A 19,744-nucleotide genomic window follows, 5' to 3' on the forward strand; every position below is an offset into this window, starting at 1 on the left:
TATTCTATTGGTAGTTTTAAAGAAAGGAAATGTCTGATGTGGTTAAACTTCACTGTCACACCCACATCAACTGTCACACTTTAACACACACTTTTGTTGGTTATGATTAAATAAAAATGACGGTAACACTTTATTTTAGTGTCTTTTAACTAGCTGATTATTAGTGTAATGCCCGCCCAATCGGCCCAACGGCGGTTTCCCACAGGACAGGGAAGGTTTCTTGCACGTTCGGTCTTTTCAGTGTGGCAAAGTAGTTTAATTCCAAGTAAACTTTTATCTGACTCCATTTTATTATGACCTTGAATTTAGTTTAGAATGCCAACTGATTATTGGTCATTTGTATAATAGTTTAGCTACACATTTGATTATTCTAATTAACTCTTTACTCTTAGTGTACTCGTTCATTCGGATTCTTATAACGCTTTGAGTCTCGCACCGGCTGGGTATATGATCTCATATACACAAACTCGTCAGTCTTGGTCATTAGACAGAGGTGATGAATAATACTTTTAGACGCCGCACCATGCTTGCTTATTTCTAAAAGTATGTTATTTAGTCCCCATAGATCTGAACACACTGAAATAAACCAAGACTATATCTAACCAGAGGTCATGACCATTACCATAGAACCAAGCTGTCCAATCTAACTTTTCTAATAGTAACTTTACATAAACATGCCGTGGTTTCCCCCGTACACTTAGTTAGAATAATATTACAATAATCAGAGATTGAGGCTCACCCTATTCAGATTGGTCCGACAACCCTATGTTGTTCTGAACGGAATGGTTCTGAACCATTATTAGCCTAAACAGTCTAACTATACATAACTAATGCCAATGTGTTAGTCGGAGCTCTAAAATATCAGTTGGTGTGTCCCACTGCTCCACCTAAGCTGTACTTTAGTCCGTTACTAACCTGAGCGTAGATTTGTGGGATTATGGATTTATAATCTACTAGAGTCAATAATTTCAGAGTAAGTCAGAATAAAGTCAGGTAAATGTATCATGCCAATTACATAATCAATTCAAAGATGATCAATACAAAACATCAGATGCTCAGAAACAGAGTAAAAGATGAATACCTGACATTAGAAAAATGCACGTTGCTGAATGTCCTGGACATTCAGCAATGTGGGCTGATCTGATTACAGGATCGCGCCCTGAGCCTCCTGCAACATCTCTTTAAATACTCAGACCAAGACAGAAACTTCTTTCAAATGGAAACATGAGTTCACAATGGAAATTTGCATTAATCAGAGTCCTAGACTGAGTAGTTTACACCTTTTGGGGACAGAAGGCCATTTGCATGAAAGACCCTATGAAGATGGACACACCCATTACAGAGAGCAAAATATCTCTAAAATCTTAAAACCTTTATTACCTTCTGGTTTACTTCTGTGGGAATGAGACCTTTGTACCAGTCACACTGAGACATTTCAAATGGTATAAACACGTATAATGTTGTATGATAACTGTTCACATTAAACCATAGATTTTGGGTGAATTTCAGGTCATCTCTGCATGTAGAGAGAAGAGATGGGGGAAGAGGGGGTGAAGGAAAGGAAATGTAGATTAAGGCAATGCTGAGGTGATTGACTTGGTGTGATTGCGTCTCGGATGGGGATGCTAATTTTTAGAGAGTTCAAATGTTAATTTCCTTTGATTTCTCAAAGAGTAGCCCTCTCTTGGTCTAGACAGTCCAGCATCAGTCTTACATTAGCATGTATAATACTAGAATATTGGCTATTTATTAATACTTATTAAGCACATATTAATGCCTTATTCTGCATGACCTTATTCTACATTCTTAATCCTACCCAATACCTAAACTTAACAACTACCTTACTAACTATTAATAAGCAGTAAATTAGGAGTTTATTGAGGGAAAAGTTGCAGTTAATAGTTTATATGTGTTCCCTATACTAAAGTGTTACCAAAATGACTAAATATATATAAACTTAACTCATATGGGAGGGCCCGGGGCTGATTGTCACACTTTTTACTTCAGTGAATATATTTCGGTGTAGGTTTATTTTTGAAAATCTATTTCTGTACAGACACATACCTTATAGTCTTGGCTACAAAAAAGCAATTTCCACTGTTATTGCCCACAAAAAGAGAAAAGAAAAAATGATACAGTTTATTGAACACATATTGACCTTTTTACACTCTATGGGCTAATTTGTGATAATGGAACCTGCCATTAGTCAGCCTGTTATAGGCTTAAAATGTAAACAGTATAACAATTATTAAACAGTAAAGATGTTAAAGGTAATGAACAAAAATATCAAATCACAATACATTTGACAACTTGTGACAAAAAAAGCGCATAGCCTGAGGCTACTCTGTACATGTGTGCATGACACGTGTGTGTGTGTGTGTGTGTGTGCGTGTGTGTGTGTGTATAGGAATGACAGTGAGTGCTTTAAGGGATGGTTCAGGCATCATAATCCGCTCTGTGGTTCATGGCGGGTCGATCAGTAAAGACGGGAGACTGGCAGTGGGGGATGGAATCGTTGCCGTCAATGGAGAATCCACCACCAACCTGACCAATGCACAAGCAAGAGCTATGCTACGCAGACATTCACTGATTGGACCTGATCTCAGGTGCACACACACACACACACACACGCACACACGTTTACCTAGCTTTGGCTAAATGTGAATGTAACATTGATTTCTAATTGTTTTATATATGTGACCCTGGACCACAAAACCAGTCATAAGGGTCAATTTTTTGAAATTGACATTTATACATCATCTGAAAGCTGAAAAAAATAAGCTTTCCATTGATATGGTTTGTTAAGATTGGACAATATTTGGCCGAGATACAACTATTTGAAAATCTGGAAAAAGAGGATCTGAGGAAAATCGCCTTTAAAGTTGTCCAAATGAAGTCCTTAGCAATGCATATCCACTCACAAAAATATTTTTTTGATATATTTACGGTAGGAAATTTACAAAATATCTTCATGGAACATGATCTTTACTTAATATCCTAATGATTTTTGGCATAAAAGAAAAATCGATCATTTTGACTCATACAATGTATTGTTGGCTATTGCTACAAATATACCCGTGCGACTTATGACTGGTTTTGTGGTCCAGGGTCACATATAGCAAATTTAAATGATAACAATAACATTATAATATTTATAATACACCTAAAATAACATTTATTACATTATATTAAACAAATAGTGTTATTTTTATTTCCACAAAATAAGTTTGCTCGGATATAAATGAACATGCGAACACATTTTTATTGCAAAAGTTTGGGGTCGGTATGTTTGTTTTTTTGTTTTTTTTTAAATGTTTTTGAAAGAAGTCTCTTGTGCTCACCAAGGCTGCATTCATTTGATCAAATATACAGTAAAAACAGTGATACTGTGAAATATTATTACAAAAATTTGAATATACTGTAAAATGTAATTTACTCCTATGATGGCAAAGATGAATTGTCACTCCAGTCTTTAGTTTTACGTGATCCTTTATTTGGTGCTCAAGAAACATTTCTCATTATTATCAGTGCTGAAAATAGTTGTGCTGCTTAATATTTTTGTGGAAACCATGATTATTTGAAATATAATTTTTGTAACATTATAAATGATTTTACTGCCACTTTTGATCAATTTAATGTATCCATGCTGAATAAAAGTATTAATTTCTTAATAAAAAAATAAAATAATAAAATAAAAAAGCATGCTGACCCCAAACATTTGAATAGTAGTTTAAGTTAAAACTATTATTTTTCAATTAGACTACCTAAGTACTAATCTTTATTGATTATGTGTAAATTGGAGAGAGAAAATTAATTTAAAAAATGTAAAGAAAGGTGATGTTCTCACAAGAAGCACATTTCATTTGTTGTTGGAGTTTTTCCAGCAATACAGCTTCAAACAAAACATTTTTTGCTTGTTCTTGTGTATTTTGGTGTATTTCAGTGTGATGTATGTACCTGCTGCATTCCTGGACATGCACAGAGCCAGCTACGCCCAGTCAAAAGAGGAAATGGAAATACACAGAACAGCTACTGTTCAATCCAGGCACTCACAGAACCTTCCTTTTAAACCCCTGTAAGGAATCTCAGATTTTTTTTTTTTTTATGTCTGTTTGTTTTGTTGTTTCTTATGGTGTTCTAATGTATATTTGCTTTGTGTTAGAGAATGCATTTCTGAACAACAAAGCACAGTAGATGGTAAAGGAGTAAAAGGAAAGACTCAAGCAGAAGAAGAGAATGAAAGAATAGATAACCACAGTCAAACAGAACAAAGAGAGGATGGTGAAAGACTGGAAAAAAAGGTAAAGAATGAAAAAACAGCCTTGAAGACTGAGAATGAACAAAGACGAGGGAGAGAAAAAGACAGACGAAAAGATGAAGAAGAGACACATAAGAAAGATCATAACTCATGGAGTCAGCCTAGAAGGTATCACATCAATAATAAAATAGTGCAGCATTCACATTTAGTATGTTCATGTGTAATGGTGATGGTTTTATTTGTCCTAGAGTAACATTATTTAGGGCAGGGGGCACATGCCTTGGCTTCAGTGTGGTGGGAGGTCGTGGTATGGGCAGTCGACTGAGCAATGGAGAAATGAGACGGGGCATCTTCATAAAACACATCGCTGAGGACAGTCCAGCTGCACACAACAGCACTCTAAAAAAAGGAGACCGAATTCTTCAGGTGTGTGTGGGCATGTGTTTTGATTAGAAAGTAGCCTTTGACTATTGTTCTGCTCTACTTTAATGCTTATTCTAGCCAAGAACTGCTCACTTAGACAAGAAGACAATGTCTGAAATACCAATGCTTAAATAATGACACAGCAGGCTATACAGAAAACATTGAAGAAACTGGCAGACAATAATTATGTTCAGAAGAACTCCAATTATTTCTCGGACGTAAATCAAAACACTTTAGTTTAAGGTGTCCTTGTTACTGTGTAATTAATTACACATATAAGTACTGAGTAATACTAATTAAGAACATGTACTTATTATAGGGTTAGAGTTAGGTTTAAGGTTTGGTTTGGAGTTATTTGCTTGTAATTATGAATATTTCGCTGTTAAATACATGTAACATGTATAACAAGGGCACTAAAATAAAGTGTTACCCAAAACACAAAACAGAATATAATTAATATCCTTGCAGATTTGATGCCATGAACCTTGAAAACTAATCCTATGATTAAAGCTGGCATTAAACTGAAGTTGCGATTAGTCTTTTCTTCCCTTCTGGGACGTATATCCATGTGAAACGGCTTCTCAAAAAAGATTTTGTCCATTGGATTTTGGATCATTTTGGTTTGGTATAGTGGTGATCTCATGTGAGTGACAGGTTGTCCTGCCCTCGCAACGTTATCAGAGAATAAAAGAGATGTTGTTGAAAGAGGGAGGGGCACATAAAAAATGATGTGCATGGATAAACTGTTTATAAAAAAAATACTTCAATATTCCATAAAAAATAAGAATTTTGATTTCATGGTGACTTTAAAAGTATGATTTACCAAAAACACTCAGAAAATTCTGTCATTGTTTACTTAGCTTCATTCCAAACCTGCACAAAAAAAAAAAAGATTTATATATTTTTTTATTCTGATCCTTTTTTATCCACTCTTAAAAAGAAAGTAAATGAGAACTCGTGTTGCCAAGCATTTAAAAGGATGCAAAAAGCACCATAAAGGTATCATAAAAGTACATTCTCAATTATCTGATAAAATGCACTTAAATTTAGTGAATGTCTGCTTGTACTGTACTTTAAATCAAAGCATTTTTTTTACAAAAACTGTGCTATGCAGATAATATAATATTAATGAAAAAGGCCACTTATATTTCCTTAAAGAGAGTACACTTTCATGACTGTTTCTTACTACACTCAAGTACACTTTTGAAAAGTGTGAACTTTGTAATGTCAAATTAAGTTTTACTTTAAAGTACATTTTAAATCAGTATGTTTTAATAATCATTTGGTGTGTTTTAAAGACTTGATGTTTGATGTGCTTGATTATCCATGACAGTTTTCAACAGAAATGACATGAAATTATTTTTAGTTTACCATATATGCTTGACAATACATTCGGCAGTACACTTAAACAGTATTTCAAAGACAACTGAAGTAATTATGAAATAACATATAAAGATGTACTTAAGTCCAACTTAAGTGGACTTAAGTATTGACTACCATAATATTTTTTTTTCTACTATGGAAGTCAATGGGGGGCGAGATCTGTTTGGTTACAAACATTCTTCCAAATATCTTCCTTTGTGTACAGCAGAACAAAGAAATTCATACAGGTTTGGAACAACTTGAGGGGGAGTAAATGATAACAGAATTTTCATTTTTGGGTGAACTATCCCTTTAATTGCAATTAACATTTAATTAAAGGTGCAATATGTAAGAATTTTGCAGTAAAATATCCAAAAACCACTAGGCAAGTGTTATATATTTCATTCACTTTAGTACTTACAATATCCCAAATGTTTGCAACTATTTGTAAATCCTTAGAAAATTGCAATTTCAACCAAGCGGTTCAGCAGAAATCCCCGCCCTGCAACCAATTTCATTGGCTGAGGTTACAGTGATGGGTAGGTTTAGGGATCAGGGTTGGGTGTAGGCAATCGTTACTGTGATTGACATGGCCAATGAAATGTTTAGAATCGGCTCCAGGGCAGGATTTCCACTGAACTGGTTTGGGGGAAAAAATCATGCCTCCTGGACGTGTGAGGAGTCGCCTGTCAATTGCGTCATACCTGCGTTACCCTCGGTTTCCAGTTTTATTTTGTAGAAACCATGGAAACACCAAAGACGCTTTAATATTTACATGTTTTAATAGACAAGGGAACAACTGTTTTGATATATTTATAGACAGAAAAACTAATTATTGTTATATAGCTCTACATGTTTAGTCTTATTGTTTAAATCTAATTTTCTTGACTCTTTGCGAGTACCATGCTTTACCATGCCTCAGAGAAAAACAGTAATACAGCATTTTCTCCATCATACAATACGTTTTAAAATTAATTGCATGCCATGTATCAACACAAGCCATCCAGCATTAAATATGATATTCTAAAATCGATCTAGTTTACTGCAAGACAGAAAAGCGGGAGCGGCGCCGGTGACTGTGGCATAATAAAAGTTCCGGTGCTCGTGAGGTGTGTGTTGCGCAGTCGCTCCAGTGGCCTCGTTCAGCTCCCACAACACTCGGTCCTGTTCTGCTTCATACTACAGTAACGTTAATAATCGCATCCATGAACATGATTTCTTCCCGAGTCCTATCCCGATTCTTTTCCACTGGCTGTTGAGGTGAAGACCACATGTCCCAAGATTCCGCGCTTAAACTTGCCGTCATCAAGCTACGCCTTTGTTTTGAATAGGCCTCTAGCGACCTCTAGCGGACAGAACATTTTACATATTGCACCTTTAAGTGTCTAATATATAAAAAAAAGGTCAGGCCAAGAGATTTTTCGAAAATTCACTTTTTGTGAAAGGAAAATAATACAGGTTTAAAACAACTTGAAAGTGGGTAAAAAAAAAAAATCACAATCAGATTTTACTCTGCTCTTGCCATTTTTGTGTGAAATATTCATCAGACAGCCTGAGGCTGAGACTAGTTAGTGTTGATGAACAGTGATGGGAATTGGATGATGTATAATGATCTCCATCTGCTGGTCATAATAAGCTAATGCATCACTCCTACTCTGACCTAAATAAACTAGATAACAAGATTAGTTTAAAGAAAATCTGGGGCAAACTGGTTAACTTGAAAGTAGAAGTATATTGAAAGGAATGAGAGACTCTGGAGAAAGAACTTCACACATTGCATTTTTAATGTGTGTGTCGGCAGGTTCAAGGTGTAGATGTGAGTGATTTTACTCATGAAGAAGCTGTTGAGGCAATTCGTCAGGCAGGAGACAGAGTAGAGCTACTAGTGCAGAGTCCTCAGGTAACACAGAGATACACATAATCTCACATCACTTTACAAAAAATACTCATACTCAGTGCTAGAATATACACTAGATAAGACAAAACAAGAGTACATAAAACATTTATTTCCTTTCTCTGCTCAGTTTTCAGCCCCTGCCAACTGCGCTGAAGATGACAATGTATCAAAATCAAATTTTCAAAATCATCAGGTATGTTTCTGCTTATGCGATTGTATCATTAGTGTCTTTTAGGTGATGTATATGCTAATATAGAAGTCTATCTCCTCTTTAGGAACCCAAGATCCCCAATAATCTCTCCCCAACCTACCCCTTCAGCCCCATTCCCTTTAAGGTCTGTAATGTTTGTTTGCATAGTAATAATCTATTATATGTAAATAAGTTACATACACTCAAAAAATGAATTGTTGGATTTACTTAAAAAAGCAGCGTCAAGTGGTTCCACACAACTATATTGAGTAATTTGTACAAATAACAATTTAGCTGTATGAACAAAAGAAATTGAAGTAAAGCTGACAAAATTTCTTTGAGTAAATACAAATCAATTGAATTTGTCACTTTTACATAAAATTTATATGTGCAGTTTACTTAATAATATTATGTTAAATTTATAAAAGTTTATTACATAAGGTGAACACATTTATTGACTTAATTTACCTTATTAAATTAACCATTTGCTCTACAAAATGCAATCAAAATAACTCATTATGTCAACATTAATTTGTGCATTTCACTCAACAAACACTTAAGTAAAGCTGACAATACTCATTTTTAATAGAAACAACTCATAAATTAAGTTCATGTAGTTACATGAGTTTTTTAAGTAATGTGAACAAGGATGGTTTGAGTGAAACTAACAACAGTGAAAGTTCATATTTTTGAGTAAAAAGTACATAATATGGTTAAAGCGTAATGTACTTACAAGCATTTGTGGTAAACTAAAATATACGGTCCCACTTTAAATTAAGTGCCCTTAACAACTATGTACTTACATTTAAATTAATCATTTGATACAATGCACTTATTGTGTACATACATGTTTTTACATTGTACTTATATTTTAAAAACACCTGCATGTAATTACATCTGTAATTAATTTCTGTAATTACATTTATAATTACACTGTTGACCCATCCCACCTCAATAGCAGCAAAAGTGTTTTGCAATACAATATGAAAACAATAAGTAAATTGTACTTATTTTTTGATGTAAGTACATAGTAGTTAAGGCCACTTAATATAAAGTGGGACCAAATATACTTTGTCATTTCTATTAAAACTTGCATGTTATGTATTTAAATACATTTATAATTACACATTTGTATTGATGAAGCTGCAATTTAGTACATTAAAAATACAGTAACTTTAAATGTAATATCAAAAAACACACTACAGTTAATAATAAATTTAAGTGCTTTATATGGACTTATATATAATATTTTTGCAGTAAAATATCCAAAAACCACTAGGCCATTTTGTTCACTTGAGTACTTACAATATCCCAAATGTTTCCAACTATTTGTAGATCGTGAGAAAATTGCAATTTTAACCAAGGCTCAGGGACGTGTGAGGAGTCGCCTGTCAATTGCGTCATACCCGCGTTACCCTCGGTTTCCGGTTTTATTTTGTAGAAACCATGGAAAAACCAAAGACGCTTTAATATATTACATGTTTTAATAGACAAGGGAACATCTGTTTTGATATATTTATAGACAGAAAACGAATTGTTATTATATAGCTTAACACGTTTAGTCTTTTTTCCATTTTACCATGCCTCAGAGAAAAACACTATTTTGTCAAATAGCTAACATAGCATAATCAGATGCAGCTTTATTTTTATTAACAGTAAAACATTTTTCTCCATCATACAATACGTTTTAAAATTAATTGCATGCCATTTATCAACACAAGACATCCAATATTTAATATGATATTCTAATATTGATCTATCTTACTGCACTGTGCAACAGTGTCTCACAGCAGCCACCGAGCGAACGCACAGAGTAACGTTATAATATTTTCAACACACTCAAATGTATCTAATAATAAACAGAGCTGTGTTACCTCATACTCATGACCGGAAAAGCGGAAGCGGCACCGGCGACTGTGTCATAATAAAAGTTCCGCTGCTCGTGAGGCGTGTGTTGCGCAATCGCTCCAGCGGCCTTGTTCAGCTCCCACAACACTCAGTCCTGCTCTGCTTCATATTACAGTAACTTTAATAATCTCATCCATGAACATGAGTTCTTCCCGACTCCATTTCCTATTCTTTTGCACCGTCCGTTGAGATGGAGACCACACGTCCCAAGATTCCGCTCTAAAACTTGGCATCATCAAGCTACGCGTTTGTTTTGAATAGGCTTCTAGCGACCTCTAGCGGACAAAATTATTACACATTGTACCTTTAAGTATGTTAGTCAACACACCAAAATAAGTATGAAGAAGCATGATTTGAAACAAATGAAAATGTACATGAAAATGTACTTTAAATTAATACTTTTAACTTGACATTATTACAAAGTGCACTTTTTAAGTGTACTCAAGTGTGTTAAGAAACAAGGTCATAAAATTGTACACACTAAAGACGATAACTATAACTATAACGATATAGTTCTAAAAAAATGTTCTAAATATAAAAGAATAGCAGAGTCCGCACCACAACTGTAATGATAAAGGCACAGTGAAAAAATATCGTGGAATCAACTTTTTTTTTCCATCTGATGAATGACAAAAACAATGACAGCCAATCAGAATCGATCCTGATATAAAGAGCTCGAGCATTTAAAGCGGCAGACAACAAAACTGCAACAAGCTAATAATAAACAGAAAGATATTCCACTGGTGTAGACGCTAATATAGCTATCGTTATAGTTACCTTTATCGTTCTTGGTGCGAGATAAGTGGCCTTTTATTTCAGTAATATTGTATAATCTGCAAGTACAGTTTTTTTTGTTTTTTAAATATACTTTTAAGATTTGAAGTAGGCTATACTATCTGCACATTCAATACAGCTTCAAGCACTTCTTTTTCAGAAGGGTAAATAGCAATAAAATTTCCTGATCCATGTGTTGACAAAAATCTGATAAAGGCAAAATGAAAATGATTTTCAATGAAAACAAACTTTGTTTACCTTGTTTCTGTACACAAAATAAATTGCTGCATCAGTTTTTATTAAAAAGAAAATATATTTTTGGATTGTCAGATTTTTGTACTATACTATTGAGCAGAAGAGAAAAGAGAACTGATTAAATAATGTATTTTCGGAATAATATAATCACTCTTTATATTGCTTTTGTAGCGTACAGAAGACTGGAAGTTGGGGAAGCCTCCACATTTAGTCCCTCCCCTCCTGAAACTGCCCTCTAGGCCAGTAAACATACAAACAGATGGAGTGCAGAAGGTTCCAGAGAGACCACCTCTGCCAGAAGAGGCTTCACATCATCACAGCGAGCAGGAGCAAGCCTCTTACTGGAGTATGTTTATGTGTGTTTTTGTGTGTCTCAGGTTTTACCTGCTACACTAAAGGGACCAAATGTCCACTAAAGACAGTCAAACCTGAAATCTCTTACATTGTGAGGAGCAGGGAACTGTTCCCACAAAGAAAACTGCTTAATAAGGTTGCAGAAATGCAGAAAGGTTTAAATTAGCCTTAGGAGTAGGGGATCACAAATATCCTTATCTCAGAATACAAGCCATTGCCTCTATTAGTGTGTCCATTAATGTCTGTATTGTTTTGTCTGGATGTTTTTACATGTTTGTGTGTGTGTGTAAGCAGGCCGTATGCAGCAGAGGTATGGCAGTCTGCCTGGAGAGCTTCACATGTTTGATCTGGACTGTGGCTCATACAGCTCTGGACTGGGACTGTGTTTGTCAGGAAACAGAGATGGAGCGCGTGGAAGAATGAGCGTGTACGTGTCAGAGATCAAACCAGACGGGGCTGCTGCTGCAGATGGTCGGGTCAGAGTGGGAGATGAACTGCTGGAGGTGAGAACGACCTCCTGAACTCTGACTGAACAACATAAACATTTCATTTGGCCTTTAAAATGATTCCAGACTTTATGCTGTATATATTTTTTATTAATTAAAAAAGCAAACCCATTCAGTCTCTCATGATGCGTGGGAGACAATAAGCCAGTGTAACACTCTAAATTGTGATCATTTCAGCAAACACTGATTTTGATGTGGGGATATCTAATATTTTTCTAATGTTTGATGTCTTTGAATTCAAACTATTATTATTTTTTTCTGTAGGTTGTTGAATAAAAGTTACCACGAAAGACAGATGCTTATACTGTCACTGGTTGCTATGTACCATACAAGATTTTATTGTATGGTAGGAAATGATTGTAACAAAAGTAATGCAACAGAATTTGTATGGCTGAAGTTAATATTTAATTTATTGAAATAATAATAATAAAAAATCATAATTTTCCATTAATACTCATTTAATAATGATTTTAATTATTAAAGGGTTAGTTTGCCCAAAAATGAAATTTCTGTCATTAATTACTCACCCTCATGTCGTTCCAAACCCACAAGACCTTCGTGTTCGGAACACAAATTAAGATATTTTTGATGAAATCCGAGAGTTTTTTTTTATCCCCCATAGGCAGCAACCTAATTACCACATTCAAGGTCCAGAGAAGTAGTAAAAACATAGTTAAAATAGTCAACATGACTGCAGTGGTTCAACCTTAATGTTATGAAGCGACAAGAATACGTTTTGTGCACAAAAACAAAACAAAAATAATGACTTTATTCAACAATTTCTTCTCTTCCCTGTCAGTCTCCTACGCTGTTTACATTGTATAGACAGTGCAGCGCTTCCAGGTTCTATGTCAGAACGGCGACTCAGTATTGGCCGCCGCTATACACGTGAGCAGCACGACGCATGCGTGTGATGCTAACGCAGGAGCCGGCCAATAATGAGTCGGCTTTCTGATGTAGAACCTGGAAGCCTGCACTCTCTATAAAATGTATATTTCAGATAATTATAATCATTGTCATAACATTAGCAAATAAATACAATCAATCCCACTCAGACTTTTACTTTAAATACACAAAATTTCTGACAGATATATGAATTAGTACTAAATAAGAGTGAAAACTATTCAGTATTATCAACAAGAAATAAAGTAAAGAATTATAGTAGCACATTTTAATACTACTAGTCACTTATTTATGTAGATATTTTCAAATATCCACTTAAAAATTAAGTTGATTTTTTTTCCAAGTGTTACCATTGTACGCACTTTTTTGATTGATTGATCGATTGATTGATTGATTAAATTTGATAATTTTATTAGCCTTTCTCTTTATAATTCTTATATATATTTTGCCACATATGAACGTTATAAAGCATGGTATATAGATTTGTATTAGTCTGAGTTATGAAGGACAATGTAAAAATGTCCCCCAGTTTCCTCAACATAACTAAAAGAGCAAAACTCTTGAAATATGTCTCCTTTCAAAGGTCGAGGTTTTGTCTTTTTCATGGTAATGTGTATATTTTGCAGATAAATGGACAAGTGCTATATGGACGCAGTCACCAGAATGCAACAGCAATCATCAACAATGTTTCAGCTAAAGTTAGGATTCTCCTCACAAGGTGAGACATGTTCACATGAATGCAAACTAACACAAGCTATCTTCCATGAATTTTAATATACTCATCATATACTGTAGGTAGCCTATGTATATTGATGTGATGTCCAAAAGTGTGAGACCACAATAAATATATAATATTTAAAGTAAAGGAAGAGATTCTGCAATATTTCTAGCTAATATTGCAGTATTATTTCTTCAAGGTGTCATTAAAGAATGTCTGAATTTTCAATTCAGTATTTCACTAAAATTTTTATGGTGATATATCATTTGTAATGAAAATACTGTGAAATTTGAAATCAAATAAAGTTTTTTCACTTAAGGGCTCAGACTTTTGGATCTTACTGTATATCTATATGTGTAGTATATAAATGTGTCACATATTTTGATGCACATATTTAATTTTCTTCTCAGGAATAAAGATGCACAGAAACATATGACTACAGGACCAGTAAAGGAGGCAATGAAGCCATACACACACACACACACACACACACACACACGTATATATAAATAAACTAAAATACTTCTTAAACAGTAAAAGACAATAATTATAGAGCTATGCTTGATTAACAAATCAAATCACTGTCAAAAAAACTTTCTGAACAAGTTCATTACAATATATTTGCATAGCTAGCTGCATGTTTCTGACAAGTTCATTGAAATTCTTTATTTTATTCTTTAATTTACTCTGAAATACTCTTTATCTTTATTTACCACATGTCTACATCACTGGATATCTTCTATATCTTATGTCATCTCATAACAGTTTTATCTGTTTAGATGGACAACTGTCCTGTTATATCTCCTGGCATGCATATTAATATGATCAGAGAAATTCAACATTCAGTTTTATCACAGGTAAAACAGTCAAATCAAATGTTAGAAAAACACATGACAAAAAATATTTTCCTCATTCTCTTTGTTCTCATGTTTCTGTTTGCCGATAGGATGGAAGGATCAGCAGAGAGGATAAACTGAAGTCTCGCTCCTCAGAGAGCCTCAACATCAGTCTTCCTGCTCAAATCAATGCCACATCCAATCATAAGCCTTGCTGTCATCCTGCCAGTCACTTGCCTCCCAGCCGCTGTACTCCTCCATCATCTGGCATTTCATCAGCTGATGAGAGCTGCCGCTGCGGCTCAACAGCCAATCAGAGCTCTCACATGGGGCCTCACAGCACTTCTTACTTTGCCCAGTGTTCTGTGAGCTCGGACCCCCTTACATGTCCCATCTTACCTGGCTGTATAAATACAATTGATATCTGCAAGGGCACCACGGGGCTCGGCCTCAGCATAGTAGGAGGCTGCAACACACTACTGGTGAGAAGTTATGAAGGAAACTGAGCATATTAGACTTCACAATGTTGAAACTTGAATGAAGCAATCTGAATATCAAATACCACAGTATTGTTATCTGCATTATCTTTTAGTGATAGTTCACCCAAAAAGGATCATTTACTAACCCTCATGTCTTTTAAAAACTGTATTTCTTCCGTGGAACACAAAAGGAGTTTAGCAGAATGTTCACACTGTGTTTTTCTTTACAATGAATCTTTATAGTGAATCAGGCTGTCATACTGCAAAAAAATGACATAAAGCACTTCCAAAAGCAACTTTAACATATACATTTTATCAGTTCATGCATTGCCTGAGAATTGAATCCAAGACCTTGGCATTGTTACTGCCATCCTCTAGTGTTTGAGCTAATGGAATTCACTATAAAAGTGGCTCATGCATTATAATGCAGGTCTTCAGAAGCCGTACAACAGATTTGTACAATAGCTTTAAGTCATTACTGATTGATGTTCTTTTTGAAACTACTCTCAGTGTTGTTGGTTTTTTTTTTTTTTTTTTTTTTTTTTTTTGAGTGAACTATCCCTTTAAAGAAACAGTCCAGGTCAAATACAGCTTAAGTTATGAGATACTGTTGATTAGTGCAGGAAGTAATTTCAACTCATCTCTTAATTAAAAAAAATAAAAATAAAATCACTTAGGCTGGAATTGTATGGTGGATGCTGACAGAAGGGTTTTAATTTTTAATTACTTTAAGTCCTTTTAATTATTTATTTAAAAAATGCTTATTATTTGTAAAGTTGGCTGAACATCCTGAACATGTTTTGCTTATAAATAAATAAATTTATGTATTTATTTATTTTGTGGCATTGACAGATGGCTAGTGATGCTCTTGATAAAGCTTATTAAATATTCCTTTAAATGAAAAAATAATTTTGAAGTAACATGTTGCAATCACCAGAAATCAAAATGGGAGTTCAAACAATATTCTGTCTTTCCCCACATATCTGGGGCTTTTTAATGTGGAAATAAACAAAGCTTTTGGATTTTGAAGATTTTGTACTATATCTAGGTCCATGCCAGCTCGTGTTAAAGAATAACTGTTAAATTTTCAGTTCAACTTTTCACTTAAACTCTGACAATCTTTCTTTCTTTCTTTCTTTCTTTCTTTCCCTCCCATGCAGGGAGTAATAGTGATTCATGAAGTGAATAAGGATGGTGCTGCACACAGAGATGGCCGGTTGTGGGCAGGAGATCATATACTAGAGGTACAGAACTTAAGCATTCACCAGTGAATTGTACAGAATGTAGTTTTTTTTTTTTTTTTTTTCACAAATAACTTTCCTTGACCCACAGTGTGTACAATCAAGTACATTGAGGTACAATCACTACTGTAAACTCATGGCTTAGATTTTAAAAAATGACATCAACAAAGTACAGAGCACATATTTATGGACTGATTAAATTGAACTGAGTATCAAAATAGGGAAATACTGAATCTACTTTTCCTTTTCAAGGTTCTTGGAATGGCTCTTGAGTGTAGTCACTGTTCTCTCCTCCAGGTGAATGGCATTGATCTGAGAATGGCCACTCATGAGGAGGCCTTGAGCGTCCTGCGCTTGAGTCCACAGCGTGTGCGATTGTGTATCTACAGAGACCCTGTGACAGAGAACCACTCCACACACACCCTCCAGAACCACACACCCGAGGACATGTGGGACCTCTTCAGTGTGAAACTGAACTGCAAACCAGGGCAGGGACTAGGGCTTTGCATTGTGGGTAAAAGGTGGGTTATTCTAAAGGAATATAATTACATTACAGAACTGCACACTATAGGCCATGAGTAATAGCCAGGAATAAGCTGTTTTTGGATTCATATGAATTCATAATTTTCTGCATGTCTTGTAGGAATGACACTGGTATCTTTGTGTCTGAGATAACAAGGGGAGGGGTTGCAGACTTGGATGGAAGACTGTTGCTAGGTGACCAGATTTTGTCTGTGAATGGGGAGGACATCCGAGCTGCATCACAGGACTACGCCGGCGCGCTACTGCAGGTGCACGCAAACACACTTCACACAGGAATACAGTAATTAATGCATTTCCTTTATAATCATAACAGAGCTAATTATGCCCTCTTAATGTGTGTTTTGCAGAGCTGTAGTGGCTCTGTGTTGTTGGAGATGGCACGCTTTAAAGCTTCATCACACTACTCATATGGAGATCAGGTAAATCATTACACAAGACAGCTAGATTATTCCTGTTATGCAGTCCTTTTGAATTATGTGATCTAAAACAATAAATATGCACGTGTTAAAAAATGCTCTGTTTAAGTTTAGGCCATTATGTACACAATGGCAAGAAAATTCCCAACAGAATTGAAATAAAGAGCTTTATTTAGCCATTACTCAGTGACTCAGTTGACACGAGGGTGTCAACTTAGTTTATTTTTTTATATTTAACCATATTTTGATTTAACAGATTTCTATATTTTTTCCAAACGTGGTGGGATTGTTTTGGAGACCAACAGATGCCACAAAAGCTTTTGATGGTTAAAGAGATTGTACAAAAGACTAACATTTTGGATAGAAAGAAAAGAAAGACCAGTTAAAACAAAATGATTAGCAATTAAAACAATATTCCAGTTTTCCTGGAGGCAAAGTAGTGAAATTATAATTAAATTATGATGTCTAATATGATTATTACATATTAGAATATATTGTATATCTACAGTGTAATAACAACTAATATGAAAAATGTGAGTTTAATATTTTATCCCATATTTTAAGGCATACACTACTGTTCAAAAGTTTGGAATCAGTGAGATTTGTTGTTGTTTTTGAAAGAAATTAATACTGTTATTAAGCAAGAATGCATTAAATTGACTAAAAGTTACAATAAAGACATTTATAATGTTACAAAAGATTTCTGTTTCAACTTTCTAAAAGAAATCCTGAAGAAAAAAGAAAAAAAAAAAAAAAAAATATATATATATATATATATATACAGTGGGTACGGAAAGTATTCAGACCCCCTTAAATTTTTCACTCTTTGTTATATTGCAGCCATTTGCTAAAATCATTTAAGTTCATTTTTTTTCCTCATTAATGTACACACAGCACCCCATATTGACAGAAAAACACAGAATTGTTGACATTTTTGCAGATTTATTAAAAAAGAAAAACTGAAATATCACATGGTCCTAAGTATTCAGACCCTTTGCTCAGTATTTAGTAGAAGCACCCTTTTGATCTAATACAGCCATGAGTCTTTTTGGGAAAGATGCAACAAGTTTTTCACACCTGAATTTGGGGATCCTCTGCCATTCCTCCTTGCAGATCCTCTCCAGTTCTGTCAGGTTGGATGGTAAACGTTGGTGAACAGCCATTTTTAGGTCTCTCCAGAGATGCTCAATTGGGTTTAAGTCAGGGCTCTGGCTGGGCCATTCAAGAACAGTCACGGAGTTGTTGTGAAGCCACTCCTTCGTTATTTTAGCTGTGTGCTTAGGGTCATTGTCTTGTTGGAAGGTAAACCTTCGGCCCAGTCTGAGGTCCTGAGCACTCTGGAGAAGGTTTTCATCCAGGATATCCCTGTACTTGGCCGCATTCATCTTTCCCTCGATTGCAACCAGTCGTCCTGTCCCTGCAGCTGAAAAACACCCCCACAGCATGATGCTGCCACCACCATGCTTCACTGTTGGGACTGTATTGGTCAGGTGATGAGCAGTGCCTGGTTTTCTCCACACATACCGCTTAGAATTAAGGCCAAAAAGTTCTATCTTGGGCTCATCAGACCAGAGAATCCTTCAGGTGTTTTTTAGCAAACTCCATGCGGGCTTTCATGTGTCTTGCACTGAGGAGAGGCTTCCGTCGGGCCACTCTGCCATAAAGCCCCGACTGGTGGAGGGCTGCAGTGATGGTTGACTTTCTACAACTTTCTCCCATCTCCCGACTGCATCTCTGGAGCTCAGCCACAGTGATCTTTGGGTTCTTCTTTACCTCTCTCACCAAGGCTCTTCTCCCCCGATAGCTCAGTTTGGCCGGACGGCCAGCTCTAGGAAGGGTTCTGGTCGTCCCAAACGTCTTCCATTTAAGGATTATGGAGGCCACTGTGCTCTTAGGAACCTTAAGTGCAGCAGAAATTTTTTGTAACCTTGGCCAGATCTGTGCCTTGCCACAATTCTGTCTCTGAGCTCTTCAGGCAGTTCCTTTGACCTCATGATTCTCATTTGCTCTGACATGCACTGTGAGCTGTAAGGTCTTATATAGACAGGTGTGTGGCTTTCCTAATCAAGTCCAATCAGTATAATCAAACACAGCTGGACTCAAATGAAGGTGTAGAACCATCTCAAGGATGATCAGAAGAAATGGACAGCACCTGAGTTAAATATATGAGTGTCACAGCAAAGGGTCTAAATACTTAGGACCATGTGATATTTCAGTTTTTCTTTCTTAATAAATCTGCAAAAATGTCAACAATTCTGTGTTTTTCTGTCAATATGGGGTGCTGTGTGTACATTAATGAGGAAAAAAAATGAACTTAAATGATTTTAGCAAATGGCTGCAATATAACAAAGAGTGAAAAATTTAAGGGGGTCTGAATACTTTCCGTACCCACTGTATATATATATATATATATATATATATATATATATATATAAGCAGCACAACATTGATAATTACAATGAATGTTTCTTGAGCACCAGATCATCATATTAGAATGATTTCTGAAGGATCATGTGACACTGAAGACTGGAGTAATGATGCTGAAAATTCAGCTTTGCCATCACAGGAATAAATTATTTTTTGAAAAATATAGTAAAATAGAAAAGTTATTTCGATTTGCAATCATTTTTACTGTGTTTTTGGTCAAATAAATGCAGCATTGGTGAGCACTTGGTGAGCCT

The 19,744-nt window shown here is 35.3% G+C and overlaps 1 protein-coding gene across 1 annotated transcript in view; it reads left to right on the forward strand.

Moving 5' to 3' along the window:
- The window catches only part of si:dkey-92j12.5 (multiple PDZ domain protein), a 57,477-nt gene that overhangs the window by 26,327 nt on the left and 11,406 nt on the right, over positions 1-19,744 (forward strand). Inside the window, exons 19-35 of the mRNA XM_051864340.1 lie at positions 2,408-2,606; positions 3,944-4,075; positions 4,163-4,426; positions 4,507-4,684; positions 7,845-7,943; positions 8,068-8,133; positions 8,216-8,275; positions 11,239-11,413; positions 11,716-11,924; positions 13,457-13,548; positions 13,959-14,004; positions 14,328-14,405; positions 14,495-14,866; positions 16,024-16,107; positions 16,402-16,625; positions 16,748-16,895; positions 16,995-17,066. Coding sequence (XP_051720300.1) covers positions 2,408-2,606; positions 3,944-4,075; positions 4,163-4,426; positions 4,507-4,684; positions 7,845-7,943; positions 8,068-8,133; positions 8,216-8,275; positions 11,239-11,413; positions 11,716-11,924; positions 13,457-13,548; positions 13,959-14,004; positions 14,328-14,405; positions 14,495-14,866; positions 16,024-16,107; positions 16,402-16,625; positions 16,748-16,895; positions 16,995-17,066 — 2,498 coding nt within the window. The remainder of the gene's footprint in view (positions 1-2,407; positions 2,607-3,943; positions 4,076-4,162; positions 4,427-4,506; positions 4,685-7,844; positions 7,944-8,067; positions 8,134-8,215; positions 8,276-11,238; positions 11,414-11,715; positions 11,925-13,456; positions 13,549-13,958; positions 14,005-14,327; positions 14,406-14,494; positions 14,867-16,023; positions 16,108-16,401; positions 16,626-16,747; positions 16,896-16,994; positions 17,067-19,744) is intronic.

This window comes from Ctenopharyngodon idella, chromosome 1 (genome assembly GCF_019924925.1).
Source record: "Ctenopharyngodon idella isolate HZGC_01 chromosome 1, HZGC01, whole genome shotgun sequence".
Taxonomy (NCBI): domain Eukaryota; kingdom Metazoa; phylum Chordata; class Actinopteri; order Cypriniformes; family Xenocyprididae; genus Ctenopharyngodon; species Ctenopharyngodon idella.